General features: G+C 44.6%; 1 protein-coding gene across 2 annotated transcripts in view; it reads right to left on the bottom strand.

Moving 5' to 3' along the window:
• Positions 1-23,693, bottom strand: part of PLPP1 (phospholipid phosphatase 1) — a 136,715-nt gene that overhangs the window by 10,499 nt on the left and 102,523 nt on the right. For both annotated transcript variants that reach the window (XM_032769029.2, XM_032769028.2), the window contains exon 5: positions 3,438-3,614. In XM_032769029.2, the coding sequence (XP_032624920.1) occupies positions 3,438-3,614 (177 nt within the window). The remainder of the gene's footprint in view (positions 1-3,437; positions 3,615-23,693) is intronic.

The raw sequence follows: 23,693 nt of genomic DNA on the forward strand, positions 1-23,693 counted from the left end.
ACACCTCTTTTCAGCTCCATTTCCCCTCATTATACTGACCCAGGGTGGACTGATTTAAATCAAGTAGGAAATCATGATTTAGATTATCTTGTTCTGTGTTTGTACTTAATTTTCCTAAAGAAAGACAACCAGTGAAAACCATCCTGCCAGGAAAAGCAGTTAAACCAGCATAATTTAACATGCATTTCAGAGCCTTAATTTTTACATATATGTTAGAAGATGGTGACTTATTTTCTAGAGGAAGATTAACTTTTTACTGATGGCTGGACAAATCGTTTAATTCAGTTTTTAAATATATTACCCCTAGCAGTGAACTGAATTATGTTTCTGGTCACCAACAAAAATGATTGAAGGCCTAGAAAACATGGCCTATGAGGGAATATTGAAAAATTGGGTTTGTTTAGTCTGGAGAAGACAGAGGGACACAGTAACAGTTCAAGTATGTAAAAGGTTGTTACAAAGAGGAGGTAGAAAAATTGTTGATTTTAACCTCTGAGAATAGGACAAGCAGCAATGGGCTTAAATTGCCGTAAGGACAGTTTAGGTTGGACATTAAGAAAAACTTCCTGTCAGTCATTAAGCACTGGAATAAAGTGCTCAGGGAGATGGTGGAATCTCCATCATTGGGGATTAAGAGCAGGTTGGACAAACACCTGCAGGGGACTGGACTAGATGACCTCTTGAGGTCCCTTCCAGTTCTGATTCTGTGTCCAAGATTTTAGAACTGGAAGGCCTCATTCTGTTCCTTTATGAATGAAATGTAAAGGGAAAACAAGCAATTCTGACTCCCAGTCGGAGTCTCAACATTGAATAAACTGAAGAGGAAATATTCTCTGACCATGTAGAAGAGGCTACTGTTATCCAAAAGCTAGTTCAGCGCACTAGCAAACTCTGCTGTCAGGGGCTTAGCCAGTGCCTTTCAGCAATCCAGGGGTTGGCCCTTCTTTAAAGCATCACAGGTAATGCCTGAATGTTGTCCATTTAATTTAACGCTAGATTATAGTAAATGTAGGCCTCAACATAAAATTGACAATTTAAACAAAATTAAAATGATCCATTCTGCCTTCTCCCCTCACCAATTCCCATCTAGCACAAATCTCCTTGTCTCTGACATCTGCCCCATCCCTTGATTTCCTCCAACAATTTGTTTTCTACTCTTTCACATTGGCCTAGTAACACATGTACTTCTCCAGCTTAATTGAATCTCATGTCCTCAATCCAAGCCACACTTTCACCACTTTTCACCTTTGACTCACTCCTCAAACCTTCCCTTCCCCTCCTCTCTCTGCAAAAGGGTCTTACAGATTTCTATCAAGAGAGAATTTGTAAAAAGACGTGATCTTCCTTCCTGCCTTCTCTTAACCCCTCCACTTGTCCCAAATGACCCAATGTCAGCTCTTGCTCTCCTTTACCATTTATCCCCTCCCTTACTTAAATGTCTCCTCTTTTCTGGCTCTTTCCCATCACAACAGAAACCTTCTTTAGTCTCTTCCATCTTAAACCCACCCTTGACCCCACTTACCTCTGCAGCTACCAACCCTTCTCCTTCTAATCTCTAAGTTTACTGAGCATACCAGTTAAAATCACTGTCAACATTCTCCTCCTCCAATTCTGTCTTAGACCCTCTGAAACACAGCTTCTGCCCCTTGCGCTCCCCTGAAACCACTTTAAGTCTTCACTCACCCTTTCTTAGCCACGTCAGTGGCAGCAGTACTCCTCAATCCTTATCCTTTACCTGTCAATCACCTTTCCAACTGACTGTACTCCTCTTGAAATTGTCCTCTCTTGGTTTCCATGAATGTCCTCCCGCTTCTCCTCTGACCTCTCAAATTGCTCTCTGTGTGTCATAAGAATGGCCTTACTGGGTCAGACCAAAGGTCCATCTAGCTCAGTATCGACAGTGGCCAATGCCAGGTGCCCCAGAGAGAATGAACAGAACAGGTAATCATCAAGTGATCCATGCCCTGTCACTCATTCCCAGCTTCTGGCAAACAGAGGTTAGGGACACCATCCCTGCCCATCCTGGCTAATAGCCACTGATGGACCTATCCTCCATGAATTTATCTAGTTCTTTTTTGAACCCTGTTATGGTCTTGGCCTTAACAACATCCTCTGGCAAGGAGTTCCACAGCTTGACTGATGTGTGAAGAAACACTTCCTTTTATTTGTTTTAAACCTGCTGCCTATTAATTTCGTTTGGTGACCCCTAGCTGTCCCCCTATATGTCCTTTGGGGATCCTCCTCATTCCCACTACCCCCAGGTTTCCACAGGGCTCTGTCCTTGGTCTCCTTTACACCATATTCCTGGGTAATCTCTCTGCTGACAATTCAGATCTACCCTTTTCCAAGCCTGCCTTCTGTCCATACTAAAATCTCTACCATTTCTGACATCTTGTGGATCAAGCTCAACATAGCTAACAGCTTTGAATCTCCTCTCCCCCGCTTCCCTCCTCATTAAGCACAGGACAACACCACTATCATGTCTGTCACTCAGGCCCACAACCTGGACATCCCCTTCAACTCTGACCTCTCTCTAAGTCCTGATATCCAGGCTTTTAAATCTTGCCAATTCTTTCACGTAACATCTAAGATAACGGTCTTTCCTATCTCTCCATACAGCTAAGACTCATGTCCATTATAGAAACATGCTTTTTTCTGGTCTTGACAAATGAAGCCTTCCTCCACACTCATTCAGAATGCTACTGCGAAAAATAAAAATGTTTCTAGCCTGTCACTTTAGCTTTGTCGCCCCTCTTTACATATCTTCCATAAGTTATTTGTCCTCATTTTCAAAGCCCTTCACTGCCTATCACCACCCTGTTATCTCTCATTCATGACTGAGGTGACAACACTTGCCTCTGATCTACCCATGATGCTATCCTTCATTGCTCACTTGTTAAATTTTCAAACAGGCACCTTCATGCTCTCCCCTATGCTGCCCTTTGTACTTGGGAGGAGCTCCCTGAAGGGGGCGGGGGGGGGGGGACTACCTAATCCTCCTTCAAATTCATCTTTAAAACCTCCTTTCCCATTAAGCCTACCAAAAAATTAACAGTTATAGTGGTGGTGTGTTGAGATCACTGCTTATCCGACTGGCCAATACACGCTCCTGCTTTCCTGGTACTTCCTTGTCTGTATTCATCTGTGTTAAACCAAAAAGATTGTTCCTGCCCCAAAGATCTTACTCTCTTTGTACAGAGGCTAGCACAATTAGGTTCCCGGTCCATTACGGGGGCTTCTACATTCTATGGTGGTAATAATGTGACCTAATTCTGTACAAGTTTTCTTCTGTTCCCTACCCAACCCTGCTACTTTTCAGAGCATGTGGAAGGTCTGTACATTTCCCCCTGAACAGAGCCTATGCTTACCACACATGGCATGAAACCTACTTTTAAAATACTTTTGAGTCGGGCTTAGTGAACTACTTATGAACTTACGATGAGTACAGCTACCACCGCTCCCTGAAGGAGTCCAGTCAACACATCACTCCAGTGATGTTTGTAATCAGAAACACGGGAGAGACCCACATAGACAGATGTGGCAATGAGTCCAAATTGTGCTGTGGGACGTACAAGTCTTGCCCAATCTCCTTTCATTCTGGCCTGAAGATAAAGCTGAAAGACAGGAAAAGTTGTTATGAAGCACCTCTGAAGCAGTTTTCATCTGGAACTGCTCAGCTGATAAGTCATGGCTCCAGGTTACTCAAGTTTAATCAGAAGTTACATGATTCATTATTCACATTTCAGAAGTATAATATGCTGCATACTCCTGAATATTAAGTTAGTTTGAAACAGCATAGTAGTTCCAGGATATCAAGTCCAAGCTGTGTTACTCTAGTGTAAATACCCAACAGCTCAGTACAACATGAATACAGAGATTTCAGTGTTAATTCCACTACAGTCTTAATGTTTGGTATAGTTATGCTACTCCCCACCCTTAGTTTGTTGTATAAAGGAATATAGTCCATTAGCACTGATTTGACAAAGGGCTAAATTGTTTCAGAATTATAAGATCCTGGTGCCAGACTAAAGCCATTTAAGGAGTGGAAGAAAGATCTCAGTCAACAGTGGAGATTAGATCAATATCTATTTTACTGATTAAAGCTAGCCAGCTCTCCATTGCTAAGCCAAGCCATCTTCTTAGGCTGTTAAAATGCTGTCACATACAGGGTTTCAAAAAACACTTTTTTACTCCAATCAGGAAGCAACAAAAGACAACAGCATGAGTATAGAATACACAAGTTATACAATGACTGTATAAGTAGGAGTATACAAGCCTTTAACTGTCTACACATGATTGCAATAACTAATGGTGCTAAATACAGCCTGCCACTTAGGCCATGTCTACACATACAAGCTTTCTGCAGCACAGCTGTACTGCTGTGAGAGCTGTCCTGTAGACATAAAACCAGCTCAATGAGCAGTGGTAGCTGTATCCACAGGAGAGCATCCCCCTGAGCAACAAACGTTTGGCCGACATAAGTTTAGTGTAGACATAAATAAAGCCCATATAATAGTGTAAATTCAGCATAAAATTCTGCTTCTAACTGAAAAATAGAAAGCTAATTTAGCTATTCCAACAAAGGTTACCAACATTCATCAGCTGTCACCAAAAAAAAAAAAAAAATACAGATATGGTCACAAGATGTTTTGACAAAATTTCTATAATGTGGCCACCTACATGTGTATTTACAACACTGGAGTTAAACTGTTACTCTACAGACTGTACCCCAAAAGTCCTGGGATATTGGAAAAAGATTTTTAGTGTGGGGGTGGGAGGGACTAAATAAAGTTTATGGCCATTTTTTCCTTCCCCACTAGCTCGTTTTATTCCTCCTCCTCCTCTCCTGCCTCTTGGTGAAGCAGCTGTCTTCCTGTGCATTCTGCTGCTTTAAAAACGTTTTTTAAAAAGCACAACACAGACAGAGGCCTGACCTGCAATAAACAAATGCATCTAATGTGAGCCAAAGCCAAGTCCCAGCAGTAAGACTGAAATGCATTTTAACCTGTCTTGGCTCTAGTTATTGCCTTTGAACAGCTGATGTTTTACTCTACAGAATGTGGCAATCCCCCCAAGTGGAAGAGGTTTGCCAGATTCATATTAAAATGTATTATACTCAGATAGGACATGAGCTATTTTAAGCATAACCAAACTTTCTAACTTCATATCAGCCTGTCCTTCCATCACAGCTTTTGTGCTCCCTTCTACAAACCCCCTTCAGAGTACAAAACACAGGTCACAAGATCTTATATCTTATCTTCCCCATATAGTCCACATTATTTGTCTATCACACTCTATTATCTCCAGATACAGAGAGAGGCTAGAGACCCCACGTTCCAGCTGAGGGGAGCTTTTCCTTGGTCCATCCAACATACAACTAAAAATCCCTAGACACGCTTAAGAAATCTTGTACTGGATGTAAGCAAGAAGTTGAACACGTTAGAGAGACTAGTAATTAATATACACCACAAAAAGTTAGAGTGGCTTTTTAGTGATGCTGTTTTAAGCAAAACTTTGTTATTTTACCCCAACTATTCTGTACTGTGTTTTGTGTCGTCAGTGTTCACAAGATGTTTACAGAGCCTCTTCCAAACGCTAAATGCTTTACAATATATTTAATAGGGACAGTTTTGACTTTGCTTTGTGGTACAACTTGAATAGTGACTGCTAGTGAACAGCAGCCATTTGGGAGCTCAGCAATAGCTCAGTTTGCAATACTGAACCCCATCCATTCCCAGGAAAAAAAGCATACTAGTATTACCCTATCATGTACAAGAGCTATATAAGCAAGAGCTAATGGAGCTGGGATGCATGCTCAATGTCTCAAAACTACAGCAGCAGCACTGGTCAACAGCTTAAATCTTGGGGTAAAACTTGAATTCATAACCTTGCAATCCAGAAACTGAAGGGCTATCAACTGAGCCACACAGGATTCATGTGCTACCATGATACACAAACCACCTATGGTCAATGCTTCCACAGCCAACTTCAAAAACCACGTGCATCTATTATAACCATTAAGTTTATTGTGTAAATACTTGTACAGTGTGCACACTGTACATTCAAAGGTGCTACTTTCCAAAGGTAAATATTTGGGGAATGTTCCACTGGTTTTTCAAAGTAACTATTACATCATCATGTTGGTATTTTCAGTCTGCTATAAACAGCGTGTCACAAGATCAAGCCTCTACACAACCAACTTCTCCCCCACCCCAGCAGGGTCAGGGTGAAATCAGTCCCAGAAAAAGAAGCTAAAAGCTAAGTTTAATCAGAGTGTAAATGTCAGACAGGTCCTCTTAGGACACAGCTTATTCTGCACTGTTTCAAAACGTGACTTCATTCCACGTTGCCATTATTTTGCTACGGTGTATATTAACTGCCAGACAGTATAGTTTAGAGCAATGTAGTATGTGAAGGGTGAAAAGCTGTGGTCTGCATCTTCAATCCGGGACATGTTTTATGTTACCTCAGCTTTCACACTAGGATAGCTTCAGTGGTTCTACATGGGCCACTAGTGGTCCATACAGCACATAGTGGCCTACAAAGAGTTGGCTGGTCATTCAGAGCTAACTCTCCTTTTTTTCCAGCTGCTGAAGTCCCCTGAAGACAGCTACGTGTACTTGAATACTACGTTCCTATGTAGGTCATTGATGTAGTTGGCAGAAGGACATTCTACAATCATGAATGGGATGGGAGGGAATCTATGGGATTGAGACAGTTTCCTTCAAAAAGGTGGTCTATACTAGAGAACATTTTGAGAGACCCTGCTGCAGATTAGCTGATAAGAGCTTTCATTGCCAGCCTACAGAAAGCTGAGCTAATGGTAAAATGCTGTTTGAACCTCCCTCAAGCAGAATGTAGTCCCAAAGCAAAATGCTGGCCCTTTTCTGTGTAACAGACAGCTAGCAAACACGAAGCCCAGGTTTTATGTTTAAACAGACTTCAATTCCACATTAAGAAAGTAACCACTAGCCCCAGCGGTTCAAGATTTGGAAATATCCTATAACAATATGTAGGAAGCAGCTAGATACATATATGTTACCCATCCTAAGGCCTTTCTGAAGGGCCTGCACAGTGAAACCTACAGCAAGCGTAAAACCCTTGAGCCCTTCCACACTCCACAGCCAAAGAGGACAGAGTCCCACAGTTTTCTAAGAGTAGGTTCACAACCTGGGGAGGAGGGAGAAGTCATCCCACACAGCATTTTCTTTTCAGTCATTTCACTGAAATGACTATCTACTGCTGTAATTACTTTCAAAGAGTAACAGCTGCTGTTTATCACAAGTGCATTTTCTGATATTAAGTGCTTGCAATGGTTATTTTTCGTAAGCCAGCTGCTGCAGTGGCAAATTCCATGTTATTTTTATCAGGCTGCTTCTAACTGAATTTACACTTAATAGACTTCGCCAATGGTTTGGGGGGTTTTGCCTTCTGATCAATCATTCTTAAAAAACTGAATTGAGCAATAGGAGCATGACCTGGGTTGACATGAACAGTTTAAAAAAGATGAACAACATTGCTTATTGCAATAAAATAATCCTCTCACAAGACATGAAAAGAATACAACTTCTCCCCTGTAGTCCCATAAATATACAGGTCTATGAAAGTTAAAGCCAGTTCCACATAAAATGTGTATCCTTGTATATACATCCATAGGTGTGAATTTTATTACATTCATGGTTATAGTAACCTACAAATACATATATAAAATGCAGGCTTGACATGTGGAGTGTATCTGTACATGCAGACGTGTCCCCTTTTGATTTATTTAGGGCCCAATCCTGCTCCTATTTAAAGTCACTGATAAAACTGATAATCCTGCTCCCTTTGCTGTGTTTTCCTTAAAGTGCAGTGAAAAGTTTCATGCATAATTGGAAGCAGACTGAATTTCAGAGTTAAACATTCTGTCACAAACTGTGGAACTTGTCAGTAAATTTCACACAGCATTACTGCAGAAAGTGTGTTAGATCAACAGGATTTACCCTATGATTTATTAGGGAGATATCACTAGGTAGAGAGATCTCTGTAAGAGAAAAAATACTAACTAATGCTTAAATACAGGATGCCATTCAGATATCTTAAGTAGTTCCACAAACAGCATGTATAGGTGTTGATTTGTCCATCATCCCTCTCCTGCTGTCTTCTGTCCCTATGTAAACTGTCATTATTAAGTTACCTTAGAAATGGTAGGTGCCATTAACAGTGGTCAGCTCCCCCACAGTGCTTTTGATTTACTAAGTTGAGAGAGAGACACACATTTTATAGAAGCTTTCACCGAGTATGATTAAAGAATTTTTAGCCATTTTTCACTTAATGCTTACCCTATAATGAAAATACCACAGACATGCTGAACACAAATTTCCTCCCAGCCTATGGTCTAATACTCCATTTCTAAAAATACTAGGTCGGAGCTGAAAAACAGCCACTTTGAGGTTTTTGCTAGAAGCCACAGACACAAATGGAAAGGTTTTTGCAACTAGAGAATTATTTGCTGCTGTTAAAAAATTTGTCCCTCCCCCCAAAAAAGAGGGGGGGACTTTAAAAATATTAGGTATTTATAAAGTTTATTTTAAGATGTGACTTCTGTTTCCCAGAGAGCAAAAACTGCTGAGATGGAATTCTGTAGCTCTACATAAGAAAATTCAGAAATCCTTTGAGAAAAATACTTTTCAAAAGACTGAAATGTTATTTTGTCAGGCCACAAGTACAGTTACTTCATATAGCCAAAAAAAGAAAATTATAATAAAAACTTTACTTTGCTATACAAATGTTACTTTAAATCATTAACTGTGCAATTGCCCCCAGCTGCCTTATAACCTTGCCCTTAGGACACAGTGTTCTTTCCTGGGCACTAAGGCTAACTCTACTAAATCCAGGTAATGTATTTAAAGCTAGCTTATAATACTTTGTGCTTCTACAGTATTCCTCAAAGCCTTTTGCAAACATTAATTAAAGAGTCTGCAGAACAGAACAGATACTCTGCCACTGAACACTGCTTTGAAACAAAACCTAAGCCAAATCATGCATTTCACCTGGCCAGAGTTCAGTTATTTCAGATGTCAGTCTTCAAGAGGTTTACTGTTTCCATACAAATTTACACCAAAAAGAAAATCTCAGAATTGAATCTCTGGATTTTCCCCTAGTTTGCAGAAACAGCATCAATTAAAAAAAAAAATCATACCAATTAGAAATACAGTAACTCCTCTTTTAACGTTGTAGTTATGTTCCTGAAAAATGCTACTTTAAGCAAAATGATGTTAATTTCCCCATAAGAATTAATGTAAATGGGGCGGGGGCTAGGTTCCAGGGAAATTTATTAAAAAAAAAAAAAAAGAAAATCCCCCCTCCTTCAACCCTCACGGTGACCATGATGTCTCCCTCAAAACCTCTCGGTGTTCTCTACCGGAGGCGGGGAGTAATTTTGAGCGTTCTGCGCCCAGTAACTAAGCTGTCCTAGCACTGCTATGGCTACTCTATGGACAGGAGAGCTCACGAATGTATGTTCCTAGGGATGTCTGTTTGAGGACACTCACTCAGCTAGGAGTCACACCGCCCGAGGGCTCCTACCACCACTGGGACCATCTTGCTTCACTTGCTCCATCCTCTTTCATAGTTCCTCTTGTGTCAGGACCGGCCCTGGCGATACTTTCACCAGGCCTTTATCCAGCCTTCTTGGCTGATGTTCATGATCACTAATGATGCATAAACATTATACCTCGCAACCGTCTTCTCTAGACTATATTTCCCGTGTCTTCTGCTCCTCTGTCATTACCCCTATCTGTAAATGAATCTGGTTGGGATTGGCCATGTAACATGCACCTGTCTGTGGATATGGAAGTTCCCCACAGAACTGTCCAGCCAACTGCGTATTTCTCGAGCCAAACCTCGTGGAAACTCACCATCTCTGGTTCTTCACGGGAGGGTCTAGCCAATAACGTGACTGTGGCTATGATGTTCCTGTATCACATATGCTCCCACCTCACTTTGCGAATTGGTGCCGCTATCTAGTAGTATTGCTGTATCGATGAGCCAAAGTGGGACCTAGCAGATCGAGACCATAGCTTGGCCACACGTCAGTTTGGACTGTTCTACTAGGGAGGAGGTCTCAAAGGCAATCAGATCCCTTGCACTTCGAGTGGCTTCTAGTGTGGGTAACCTGCTTCAATTGGATTCTAGGGTGCTGCATGCTTTTGTCTCCTGTGGCTGCCTCTATTTATGTATGTATTGGGCCTAGAGTGCATGTCTTTCCATGTCCACTAGTGGACGCCTATCCAGCCACCCCGGTAGGAATTTTCCACAATGTCAGTCCTAACAATCACTATCTGTCAGATGAGGAGACATCGCCATGAGTGTCTAATGAACTTGGCGATGGGCACTTCTGCAGCTCTGATGCACCATCCAATGTTACTGCTGCTGGCAGGGCAGAGTCTTCTCAGGGCATGCCTCATCAGACAGAGCCTCAACTCTCTTTAGGGAATTCCGACTACTGAGTACCTTACTGGATCTCCAGGTGTTACACAAGTATAGTGGCCTTTGACGCCCTCAGCCCCAAGCCAAGACCGTTCGTTTAAGATTCTCGTGCTGGTATATTTACACTTATTGTTGTTTACTTATATTTTGGTATTAAGTAGAGTTCCTGATGCAGTCCCCTGGGAGTTTGGGACTTGGGGTGCAAACCTCGTGCATCCTGGTGGAGCGACTCCGGGGTTTCATATCGCGAGCCTCCATGTCTCCCTCATGCCAGCCACTGAATGAAGAGACCCACGAGCAGCGGAGCGTATCTGAAGGACCCGGACAGGTGCGTCAGTCATTCCTGTTTGGCAGGGACGCTCACGCGGGTCTTTTGCGAAGGCGATCTGCGCGGATGCTGTTCTTGTGTGTACCACTTAGAGCTGGCTCTTTAGGACCTGTCATATCCTTTGGTGATACTGGATCGATTGTCATCCTTATCGACTCCCCATGCGCGGGTTTCCATGTGACGTGCGGGAAATGCCCAAGGTACTGTAGCTGGTCGATATATGGCGTGACTAAGTGCCCCGCTAGAGTAGTTCCACCCTCCACTTCAGTCTTTGAGAGACTACATCCACTCTCTTACTACCATCCGCTCACGACTAATGACCAACAGTCCGGATGACATCTCCGATATCCTCATGTACAGGAATATGTTCGCGCAGTGGATTAGAGAGGTGAGGTCGTATTGTCTCGTTCGAGTTCTTAGACATCATGCTGATTCACTGCATAGATACAGGAGTTAAATGCCATGAGTGGTAGTATCACTACCTACGGAAACATGTATCTCTTTTATCATCTCTTGTAGCATATCATGGCTGAGGGGGTGCGTTTACCAGCACCTATGTGCCAGATACAGTCAGCGGGAAAGTGCATCAACCCTTGGTATATGCCCTCGCACTTCGTGATTGAGCCACTTGTCTGCAAAGTTATTGCTTAGTGAACTTACCACGTGTATGTCTTCCGATAGTCGCCAAATGAGTTTCTTGAGGATAAGTCACTAGTAGCTTGAGTTTGGAGAGTACGCAGACGCAGAAACATTTCACAGATCCACGAGTTGTTGGCTCATCTGCGAGAGTCAATAGGCCTTCCATATAGTCAATGCCAGCTGCTGACAGAATAGTCAGTTTCTAGTACCTTAGTCACTGGGTCTACTCTTCATCCTGATTGAGTATTATTATGGAGGTATATTGTGAATGCACTGCTGGTTTTGTCCAAAGTGCCTTGTCTGAGCTGTGCTCATGTACTGGCCCATGGTGTCCTGTAGCTTGGCAGCATGAGGCCTGATAAGACTTTCGATGTTGTGGGAGGCAGGTTATTGGCCGGTAGTATTAGGCCGCAGTCCCATCGTGTCCCCCTTTAGAGGTCTTATCATGAGTCAGCTAAAAACTGACCTTACCTGTGTGTATGCATTTGTTGGGGTGGAGTGTAGCCAATGTTCATTGTCGCAGGGGACTGTCATTTGTGCGCTATCGTTCAGGCTTGCTGTACATTTCTTTAGGCAGTAGGTGGGATCCAATGTCCTGGTTCCAAGGTGACTGGTCTCCAGCTCTTCCAATGTTGTTGACACGTGCGCTGCTGAATGTCCCTCTTACTGTGAATGGTGAATTGGTATGCTCTGTTGTGGGAGATGCTCGTGTTACGTCACAGTTCTCAGAGTCCTGTCAGCCACTTCTGCACTGGTGTTTATGAGTCTTCTCTTTCTCCATATTGTTCTTCCAGTAAACTCGTGTCAGTTTCTGCTGCTGCGTGGCTCGCTGTTTTGTGTAGTTGTTTGCACAGATGTGCAGTTGGGATGTACACCTTCGGAGTGGTCCTTGGAGAAAGGGCATATTTATTTTATGTTGGCCTCGCTTCTTCGAGGTGTATCCCTTAAGCCATGGTAGGCGCCCTGGAAATGAGGAGTGAGCCTTTGTGTCACCAGTCTCTAGGCTTCAGGATGGAGTCAGCGCCCCTGTAGTTAATCTGATTTCAGTAGCAGTCTATCCTAATCTCTACACCCTTCTGTAGTCCACCAGCTGACTAAACTTCTATCCGAGAGCTGACTTGATTATCCTCCAACTCATTATTGCCAGGGTAGAGGTAACAACTGCTTTGTTCTTCTTGGACGTGAGCCAAGCATTCATCCAGGATTACAGAGGCTGTTAGCGTATACCCATAGTTCATTGGTTATGATTACTGGTGGTAGTGATGGGACATGTGATGAGGGCTCTATTGGCATCTTCTAACATACTATCTGATGGTACTTCTCCACTGAGCCTTGGTAATCGGTCTCGAGGATTGACTGTAGCTAGTTTTTCCATGATCTTATGCCTCATATATATATAAAAAAAACACACACACAAACCCCTACCTCTCCCCCTCTACCTCGATATAACGCTGTCCTCGGGAGGCAAAAAATCTTTCCGCGTTATAGGTGAAACCACGTTATATTGAATTTGCTTTGATCCATCGGAGTGCACAGCCCCTCCCCAGGGAGCGCCGCTTTACCATGTTATATAGGGTCACATTAGAGAGAGAGAGAGAGGGGAATATTTCCCAGGGAATGCCTTACTGCTAAATGATGAACTAGCCCTCGGCAGAGCCCTCAAGGGTTAACACGTTAATGTAGCCTCACACGCTACAAGACAGGACGAATGAAGGGAGGGGAAACAGCCACACACCGTGTGTGTGTGATGCGTGTGTGTGTGTGTGTGATGCATCGCCCCTTTAAGTACACTGACACCACTCTAAATACATTGCCTTAGATCAGCAATTTTAGACAGCAGCTGCTGCCAGCAAGCTCCCTCAGTCTTGAACCCTGTCATGTCCCCCCCACTCTGTGGAGATGAGGGGCAGGAGTGGGGGACACGGTGACATCATCATCCCTCTTTACCCCTCCTCACTCCAACACAGTAAGCAGGAGGTTCCTGGAAGCAGCTCCAAGGCAGAGAGCAGTAGCAGCACACAGCATTGGGGGAGGGACAGCTGAACTGCCTGGCAATTGATAGCCTGCTGGGCAGCTGCCACACAGGGAACTTAGGGGAGTGGGGAGCTGATAGGGGGCTGCCGGTCAACCCTGGTTCCAAGCCCCCACCAGCCAGCTCCAACGGGCTGCTCTTTCTGCCACAAGTGGACAAAGCAGGCAGCTGCCATACAATATTATAAGGGAACACTGCACAACTTTAAATGAGCATGTTCTCTAATTGATCAGCAACGAAACAACGTTAACCCGGACAACTAAGTGAGGAGTTAACTGCAGAAACAGCCTATTAGCTCATCGAGTCAGTGTCCCAGCAAACAGAGAATTATTCCCTACTATAGTGTTTCCTCCAGCCCAACTTCAGGAGGTCCCAAGCAACAGAGTTCTACAGATTCCTTGGGATAGTCATTCCATAGCCATGTATTCTATTACACTCACTGCCCTTGTACCTCAACTCCTAGTTTGTTGCTCTCAATAAGCATCCCATATTTTCCCCTTGATTTCAGCCCATTACTCCTAGTTCTTGCCCAGCATTTCTCAAATGCAGCCACCAAAGGCTTTTCTTCTAGCCACAACCTCCTGGGCTGTGACGAGGGGGAGGGCAAAGTACAGCCTCTTCCCCCTCCCTGTTGCTTCTGGATGCACCGGCCTGCTGTTGGTTGCTGGGGCCAGCAGCAGAGGTTGGGCCGTGCCCCACTCTGGAGTCACCAACGCTGTAGGATCAGGGAGCCGGTGAGTTCCCCACCTTTCCGGGGGTGGTAGGCTCAGGATTTGGGCTTCAGCCCTGGGGTGGTGGGGCAGCAAGGTCTGACCATGGCGCTTTGGGCTCCAGCTGCACAGTGGCAGGCCCCAGGCCCCCTGAACCATGTCCTCTGACTGCAGGGCTTCAAGCTCCATCCCCCCACTGCCTCCCAGCACATCTCCCCTGACCCCCACTGCCTTCTCCAACCCTCCATCCAGGGCTTAATTCGTTCCAAGGGCTTGCCAGGGCTAATTAAATCTGCTGCGAAAAGTGATACATGTATGTTTGTTAATATCACTTTTCACAACAGACTAGCTAGCAATAAATAAATTACAATGATTTGGGCATGTATATGTGCATATTTATTTGATATTCCTAAGGCTAATTAAGCATCTTAGGGGGAAAAGTGTGAGAGTGGCCATCAGCAAGAGTTGCTGGCCACATTGAGGCCACCAAATTTTTTTCCTGAGAACCCTTGTCTAGCCACAACTATAGACTCGTGTAGTTACAGTAACACAGCAGAGAGAGACTGCAGGTTTCTTAGACAGGAAGACTCCCCAAGAGCTGGAGGATTTGAAGCAAGACATTTGAACGTGCCTCAAACATGGGCTGAAAACAATAAAATGAGACCAACGCAACTGAGTACATAGAAGGAAAAACCACAAATATGAATTTCCCTGTATGAGATAAACCATATTTGAAGAGAAGAGGTTTGGAGAGACCTGAACAGTTTGCTACAGACTGTGGCAGAGAGCAAATAGGCTCAGACACAGCCTGCTGAGAAGTAATTTTAACTTTTCAAAGGAACATTTCACGACACCTGCACAAGAGTAAAGAGGGAGGTTGGGGGAAAAAAAAAGATATGCAATTTGCTTTTCTCCTCTTAAAGAGCAGAGCACATTCTTTAGCAGCCATGTTGGTGGCAAGGGTTCCCACAAGTCCCAACTTCTGGTCTTTTATATTTGTTTCTCCCCACCCCAGCAGACACTCAGTGGGAAAACTTCAAGAAAACAAAAGAAAAAAGTCCTCTTCCCTCTTTCTTCATCTGAGAGTCCATAAGCAGACAGAGACAAGGATGACCTGGAAATCAGGCCATCTTTCTGGGTCAGTCCTCTGGGCTTAGTTTAAAATGGGGTCCCTCCTCTTGGGACACACTGCTTTAAGAGACTGGGTCATGCAGTTCTGGGAGCAAAGGGGCCTGCCACCATCTCCCTTTTGATGAGTCTGTCTCTGCTGCCCAAGATGGGGCAGCTCTCTTCTTGTTCACCACCCCTTCCTGTGGCAATTTTCCTTTTCAAAGCTTCCCCACCCTCTAGGCAGAACAATCCTCACAGATGTGCCTCATTGGTGTTTAACAGGTCCAGAGGAGCTTGTTAGTCTTCTCACTGTCAGTGTGAGGGCGTGTCCCTTCACATGCCCCACACCTCAAGCTGGAAAGGCTGTTCTAGGGTGGCTTTGATATAGTCCTTTCCTGCCTGATGGTATACTCTGAAACTGTAGGGTTGTGGTGCAAGGTATAATAGCATTATACATGGGTTTAGATCTTCCATTGTGTGAATCCAGCATAGAGGAACATGATCTGTTACCAGGGAGAAGGGGCTAACCAACAGGTAATACCCGAGGGAATCCATGATCCACTTAATCACTAATACTTGAGTGAGCCTCTTCTCTAGGAAACAGCTTCCTACTCAGGTAGAGGACTGGGTGCTCTTCTCCTCCAAAGCCTTGTGACAGTACAATACCAAGCCTGATGTCTGAGGCATCGGTGTGCAGTCTGAGCTCCTAGGAAAAATCAGGGCTGAAGAACACAGGCATTTGGCATGGTCATGTTGTCAGTTCACTAAAAGCATCCTCATATTTCTCATCCCACTGGGTCAGCTCAGAGTTGTTGCCTTTCATGAGGTCCGTAAGAAGGGCTGTGATTGAGACAAAAACGGGGATAAACCTGGTCAAGAAAATGCCTTACTTGCCTCTGTCTGGAGAATGCGACATGCTGTTAGGGCCTATACCTGGCTGACCACTGGTTTCATAAGGCTGCCTCCAACGCAGTATCCCAAATAGGTTACTTCATCTATGGCTAACTTACGGCCAACCCTGAAAGTAAGTCCTGCATCCTGTAGGGCTTTTAATATTGCTTTTAAGTGCTGTAGATGGTCTTCACAGATAGGACTATAGATGATATCGCCTATGGAGGCTGCAGCATATTGATGGTAGGGGCTGAGGATCCTGTTCATAAGCCACTGGAAAGTTGCGGCACCTCCACAGAGGCCAAAAGGCTAAAGTCTTGAACTGCAAGTACCCAAAAGTAGTGGAGAAAGGTGTTATTTTGAGAGGAAGTGGGATAAAGGGATACCTTTTTGTTAAGCCAATAGTGCTCAGGTGTTTCACCAGTAACTCTGCTGTAGTAACTTATCTACTCTGGCATTGGGTAGGTGTTGAATTTCGAGATAGAATTAACCTTTCTAAAGTCAATGCAAACTCAAACCGAATTATCTGGTTTGGGAACAAGAACTGTAGGGCTCCTCCATTCACTTTTGGATTTCACAATTATCCTCATCTCCAGCATCGCTCGCACTTCCTCTCAGACTGTATCCCACAACCTCTAAGGTAATGGTCTAGAGCTCTCCCTGACCAGCTGGCCTGGTGTGGTCTATAGATGTTGGATGAACTGCATTCTCCTGGGCAGGTGGAAAATACTTTTGTGAAATCCGACAAATTGGAGGAGCTGCTTCCTTTGAGCAGGGCAGAACCCCTAACTCCCCGCCCCCCGTACTGTTGTCAGTTCTTGGCTGCTGGTTACCTGGAACCCTAACTCTCTCTCCAAAGGGATTTGAATTATCAGCAGGGCCTCCCATGTCGTCCAAAGTTTGAGAAGATTCACTTGATAGATCTTGGTTCCTTTCCTCCTCCTGGTAGTCTTATCTCATATGACCTGCCTGACCACTTCAAACAGACCCTGCCATTGGGCCATTAATTTAGATTCTGCTGAAGGAGAACACAGTCATCTGGTCGGAAAGTCTGTAGTCATACCCCTCTATCATAATTTCTTTCCTGATGAGCTGGGCCTCTCAAATTCGTTCTACCGAAAACCCCTATGTTTCTGAGTTGTTCCCTTCATTGTAAAGCATATTGGGTCACGCTTAAGGTGCCTATCTCTTGTTCCTCCCAACCTTTTCATAACAAGTCTAAGATTCCTCATGGTAGATGACCGCAAAGCAACTCAAACGGGAGACCCCTGTAGACATTTGCAATACCTCCTTATGGTAAACAGGAGTGATGGAAGTAGCTGGTCCTACTGCTTGCGGTTGTTGACAAAGCATTTCAACATTCCCTTCAGTATTTCATTAAATTGCTCTACTAGGCAATCAGTGTGTTGGTGGTACACCAAGGTTTTCAGGGATGTGATCTTCAGAAGGGAACATAATTCACTTGTCAGCTGGGAGATGAAGTTAGTCCCTTATCTGTTAATATTTTTTGGGCAATCTCACACGTGAGAAGAGCTCCAAGAGCTCTGGAGCTATCGCTGTAGTTTTCATGGAGTGCAGAGGAACAGCCTCTGCAACCAAGTGTCCATAGTCGATCACTAATATATACTGATGCCCCAACGCAGTTTTTTCTAGGGGCCTGATCATCTCCACTGATTCTCCCAAAGGGTGACTCGATCAAGGTCAGGGACCTTTGCTGCTGCCTCGCTGACATCCCAGGTAGGAGAAACAGTATTCTCACCTCATGATGCATCCCTAGCCAGTAGAACCAGGCCAATATCCAATACAATGTCTTCTGTCTCCCCAGGTGTACAACACATGGGATATCGTGTACAAGCTGCAACACCATCCAGCGGTACCTGCATGGCACCAGCAGCTGGACCCTCACCCACTCCAGCTTTCTGACCCCTTTCAATTCAATACAAGCATTCTTCCTTGAGCAGGAAGAGCAGATACTGCTCACACCACAAAAGCTAAATTAGGGTGGGTCCTCTGTCCTTGCCCAAAATTCCCATTGTGTAGGAAGGCTTCCAGGTCCCAGCTGCTTACCTCTTCTTCCCCTGTGGGTGTCAACAGCTGTGTTGCTCTGGATGTTCCTTCTTCAGGGTCAGTGGCTTCCCCAAGACTCACCAAGCTCTGGGGAACTGGTTGTACCTATGGCCTGGATTCTCACTCACTATCCAGGTTTGTACATTAATGACTTGCTAGAAGGATCAGTCCCAGCCTCAGCCTAGGATTATGGGGTAGGCCAATTCTTCAGGTAGGTCTGCTGTTACCACTGTAGTATGGGCTCCCATTGTCAGATGTAGTCACTGGCTGAGGTATGTTTTGACATCACCATGTATACACTGCAGGCAGATTGCATGGTTAGGTGTTTCATCACCTCCCATCATGGAGGCCAGAACCACTGTCTGGTTGTAATTGGAGTTCTAGAGTTCTTGAACCATCTTCCCTTGGACCAATCACCAGTACCATCAACTTAGGAGGAGCTTTTTTCTGTGCCCAGGTTTCTAACGTCCAGCCCTCGGCACATTCACATTCTATAAAGAGGGCACTCCCTGATCACAAGAATAGCACACTAATGGGCTGGTGCCAGCAGCATCTTTCCTAGGTGAGTGCAGGCCATGTCATGGGGTGACGGCAGCTGCACCCTGCTCGCATTGTCTGAGGTGCCTAGCCTGGACTACCCATGCTCCAAGGGGCAGTCTGATCATCTGGGAGGATGCTTTCGGGCTGAGCCCCTCAGAGAGACTGTTGCTAATTCTGGCTCACTGCCCCTGCCCCCGGGTATGTTGCTGTTCCATCTCCCACCCTGTTGAGGCCTGGAGTAATTCTACCTCTTGTAATCCTTTGGCTTGTTCAGAGTCCTCCATTAGCCTTACCGTTTCTGATAATATCCCCAGGCAGTGCCGTAGTTATGGTAAACGTCTGTCCCAAATCTGAACCTTAGCGTCCACAATCTGGGTGCTTACAATGAACTCCCCCCAAGCTCACTACCAGCTTGGATCTTATCTCGCTGCCACCAGCCGAAGTTTTCCAGGGTTTCGGCCCCCTCGGGTTCCCCAAACCTTTCCTTGGGGGACCCCTCCAAGACCCAGAGCCCCTGGGTCTCCTCTATCTCATCCCCCAGCTTCCCCCCCTTTCCTGGGTTAGCCGGTGCGATGCTGTCCTATTCCCTTTGAATACAACCAGAGAGGCAATCTAGCTTCCCCGAGGCTATGCATTCAAACCTAGTCAGCTCACACAAGAGATTCACCCCTCCCTTTGTCCCGTAGCCTTTTCCCGCCCTGGGACAATAGGAAAGTAAGACACAGAGCTTGGGCTTTTCCCTCCCCCCCCTAGCCTGTCACAGAAATAACAGAGCTCCAGGCACAGAAATTCCTCTCCCCTTTACCTCACTAGGAAAAGAAACTCCCACAAGTTTTAAAAAGAAAACTTTATATAAAAAGAAAGAAAATACAGAACAATAATACTGCATTAAGAGATCAATACAGGCTCTTGCTTATAAGAAAATATGAATAACCAGTCTGATTTAAAAAATAGCCAATTCAAATCAGTCCAGCAAAATCAACACACATGTAAATACAACACAAAGCAAATAACAGCCTATTACTTTGTTTCCTTTTGTACTCACAGATGTTTAGTAGAATATTTGAAAGAAGATGGAGTTAGAAGAAAAGCTTGTTTACTCACAGCCGAGGAAAACAAAAAGACACCGAGTTTCCAGTTCCCTCCCAGACTCTAAAAAAAAAATCCAGATCTCTGATTGGTCTTCTGGTCAGGTGTTTGGTTCCCCCTTTGTCACCCTTTACAGGTAAAAGAAAATTAACCCTTACCTATCTACTTATGACAGTAGTGCCCACTCCTTGCCTGTCATGGGTAATATCTTTATGAATTGTTCTTGTCTCTGTCACCTGGGCCCCTAATTACTCCTCTGGATGGAGCCACTTCCAACAGTGCTCTCCCAGCTGTTTCACTGCTATCTGGGGTATGGCCCCCTTGCAGTAGCTCACTGCTCTGAACAGCTGATGGTGTGTCTCCTAAAATATCCAAGTAGTCCAAAAGTGGTGGACTTTGTTTGTAGTCTTCTGCCTTCTCCAAAACTAGATTACCTGGACCAGATCCATTATGCATGAGGCCAGGATCAAAGCACATTTTTCAGGGGCTGCTAGTGCCATCCTCTCAAATGTAACTAGGAAGGTTTCTGGGTCATCGGCCGGTCCCATCTTAGTTAGCTTTACTGGTACTGTTGGAGGAACCCCCTCCGCGGATACATGACCTGCTGGAACTCTGGAGGTATAGGAGTGGCCACATTTGCTGCATCATCTCCTGCTGCTGGGCCATCAGTTCCCTCAACAGTAGTTGTGTGATCTAAACTTGCTGCTAGGTGGTTCATTGCTGCAGCAGTTATTGTTGGAACTGCTATTGCTGAGCAGCTTATGGTTGCTGCATCTCTGTAACCACTTACACTGCTGTTCGTTTCATCTTGCATGGAGCAGCTGAGCTGTAGCCTCTCTAGCAACTGAAGCTGTCACAGGGGGCTGAACAGCCTGTAAAACTTTTGGAGGTGGGAGAGCATAGAGATCTCCTGCCCTAGAACTCCTGCCAGAGGATGCAGAGCAGCAGAGGTTCTTTCATCTCTATGCACCCCCCTTTGCTTCCGAGGACCCTCAAGTCTCCTGCTGGCTGCATTCCTCACCAATAGCCATTGGTGCAGACCTTAAGAGGACAGCCCCACTCCTATGAGCATTAGGAGGGTAACAGGAAAGACCTCCACTCCTAGGCATTTCCTGGGCTCTGCAGGAAGGAAGCTGTAATAGTGAGGGTCCACAAAGGGTTTGCAAAAAAGTGAGACTCCTTCTTGCAGACCTTAAAGTGTCTGTAGCATAGAGACCTCACCACAGGAGGGTAGGCAGGAGTGTATTTAGCCAGAGACCTTGACCTATAGAACATCATCATCTGTTCCCCCTATAATTTCACCAATAATACACTCATAACGGAAGTACAAACAACAGAGGCACAAGAATTAGTGTTTCATTACACCACGTTGTAAAAACACAGGGCAGAGTTAAGATCGACTGTTTGGAGTGAATCAGTGCCCTATTTGAGAAGTGCAATGTGACAGTTAATTGTGGATCTCCTGGTTTTCTACCTAAAAAAAAAAAAAATCAAACTTTATTCCTGAAATGCTCCATGCTCACAATACTGTTGGGTGTCTGCAGTGTTAGATTCATCTTTTTTTTGTGGGGGATACAACTATGCATTGCAACACTTCAGTATTAGTTTGCCTCAGCTTTTGTCCTTGTCTGTGAAGCAACCGCTAAAAAAAAAAAAAAAAAGTAGTAAGTATATCAGCCTATCATGTCAGAGCAGTAGTAAGTCATCGTGACCACACAGGCAAGAGACAGACTCCAGATGATAGATTCTGTATCAACCAACACATGCTGGAACACATTTCAGTATTTCTCTCATCTTTATAAGGGTGTGAATCATACCACACAAACCACTTCTGTTACTAAGCTAGTGACTGGACTCATTCAAAAAAGCCCCACCAATAGAAGGTGAAATAGCTTCATGGTGGAAGTCCAACTAAAAATGCTTGAAATTTTTTTCAGCTGTCTGTGCAAAGCAGAAATTGCTTCTCTAAACAATACAATGGACATGAGCTACTCAGTTAATTACAAATGCAAGGTTTGGCCATTTTCTAACAGCAGAAAACAAACACCACATTTTATTTGTGGCTGAAGGAGATAAACTCTTCTATTGTGTCCATCAGGTCACAGAGCCCTGAAATAAAGGGAGGAGAGTGCTGCAGGCATTCCTTTCTTCATAATACCACAGGTCGCTTCACAAGATCCCCATAATTGCTGATAACCATAAATCCAGAAGACCTGCAGATAAACTTCTTTTAGTCAAGTCAGGACTGCGACTGAGCAGTAACTGTTTGACTAATCTGGATCAGATATATGAAGACAGCAGCGGTTTAACCAAATATAAGGAATCTAAATGTACCTATGTTAATGACTACCATTTGGGGGACAAATGTCAGCCTAGCCTCCTGACATATAGTTGATTCTCTCTCCATGGTAATTATTTACATTTTCATCTGTGCTCCAGAACCAGGCCATAGGCCTTCGCAGTACCCAGTAATGGGAGTCAACATTGTTTTGTGCTATCTGCACCAAGAAATGTCTGTTTATTCATCAAGGACAGCTAGGTCCTCAAATACTGTGCAGCCATAGGGCCACATTCTGGGGATCATTTCCTTCTCTTGCTAGCAAAACTCAGGGGTGGGGCAGCAGAACTGTAAGCCACTTTGGGTACGTTATCAAGTAAACCATGGCTCTTACTTGGGTGTACCTCTAGTCTCCCTCCTATCCACACACAAAACCATCTCACCCATTTTAATGAGGCTTTCAACCTGGGCTAGCTGGCATGGCTGGGGATATGGGTTAGAGCATGGATTCTGCATTCGCTCTGGTTGGAACCCACCCCCTTTGCAGCAAGGACACAGGCTTAAAAAAAAAATAAAATAAAATAAAATAAAATCACTCAAGTGTTGATAGTCATCCAGTATCTTCCCACCATTGCCCCTGTATAACCAAAAAGGACAGTTCTCTCGCAAGTCACTGGGAGAAAGAAAATCAGAGTAACCTCAGCTTACTGCAGCACAAAGAACCATAGGATATGCCCCAGGAGTCCTAGTGACACACACAGGCAAGTATAGCTCCCATAAGGAGACAGTAACTTGAATATGGCTTTGCAGTGTGGCAGCACACACCTGGGATAGGATAAGATGGGTGCTCATCATCCAGAATAACACTGTAGTGAAGACACACCCTTTTATAGCTCTTTGATACTCAAACCACAGGCTGGTCCAGAGGATAAAAAGTTACAACAGATTCAGGGCTGCTCTAATTTCTGCCAATTACAACAGGCCTGAAAGGGTCATTGGGCCAGCTGGAGCACAGCAGAACTCTTACAACACTCCTGTGTCAGGACTGGGAGAAAGTGAGACATACCGCCCTACACCACTGCAGGGGTTCCCTCTTCAGCACAACTGATTATACTGAATTTTTAGAGCAGGCATATTAGGGGCCAGAGGCTAGCCCATAATCTTTAAGAATCTGCATTGATTTTCAGATCCAATCCTCTTAAAGACAACCAAACCATTATGGTTGAATTTGGAATTCATAAAAACAAATTGTTCATTGCACCAGGTTTCACACCAGAAAGAGAAAGTGCTGGTTCAGTAGAACAGATACTGGTGGTAGAAAGAAGAGAACAGAGGCTCTCTTTTCCACCCCTCCTCTCATGCAGGAGCAAAGCCAGTTTTGCTGGAGAAGAATGCAGGCGCATTCTCCCTGCTGGCTAGAGAGAAACAGCCTGGGAAAATAGCTATTGTGGTCCTCTTACATCATCAGGTCACATGGTTCACATGGACTCTGCCTCAGCTCCAACTCCCTAAAGAGTCCACATCATGCTCTGCTGCTGG

This window comes from Chelonoidis abingdonii, chromosome 6 (genome assembly GCF_003597395.2).
Source record: "Chelonoidis abingdonii isolate Lonesome George chromosome 6, CheloAbing_2.0, whole genome shotgun sequence".
Classification (NCBI taxonomy): Eukaryota; Metazoa; Chordata; order Testudines; family Testudinidae; genus Chelonoidis; species Chelonoidis abingdonii.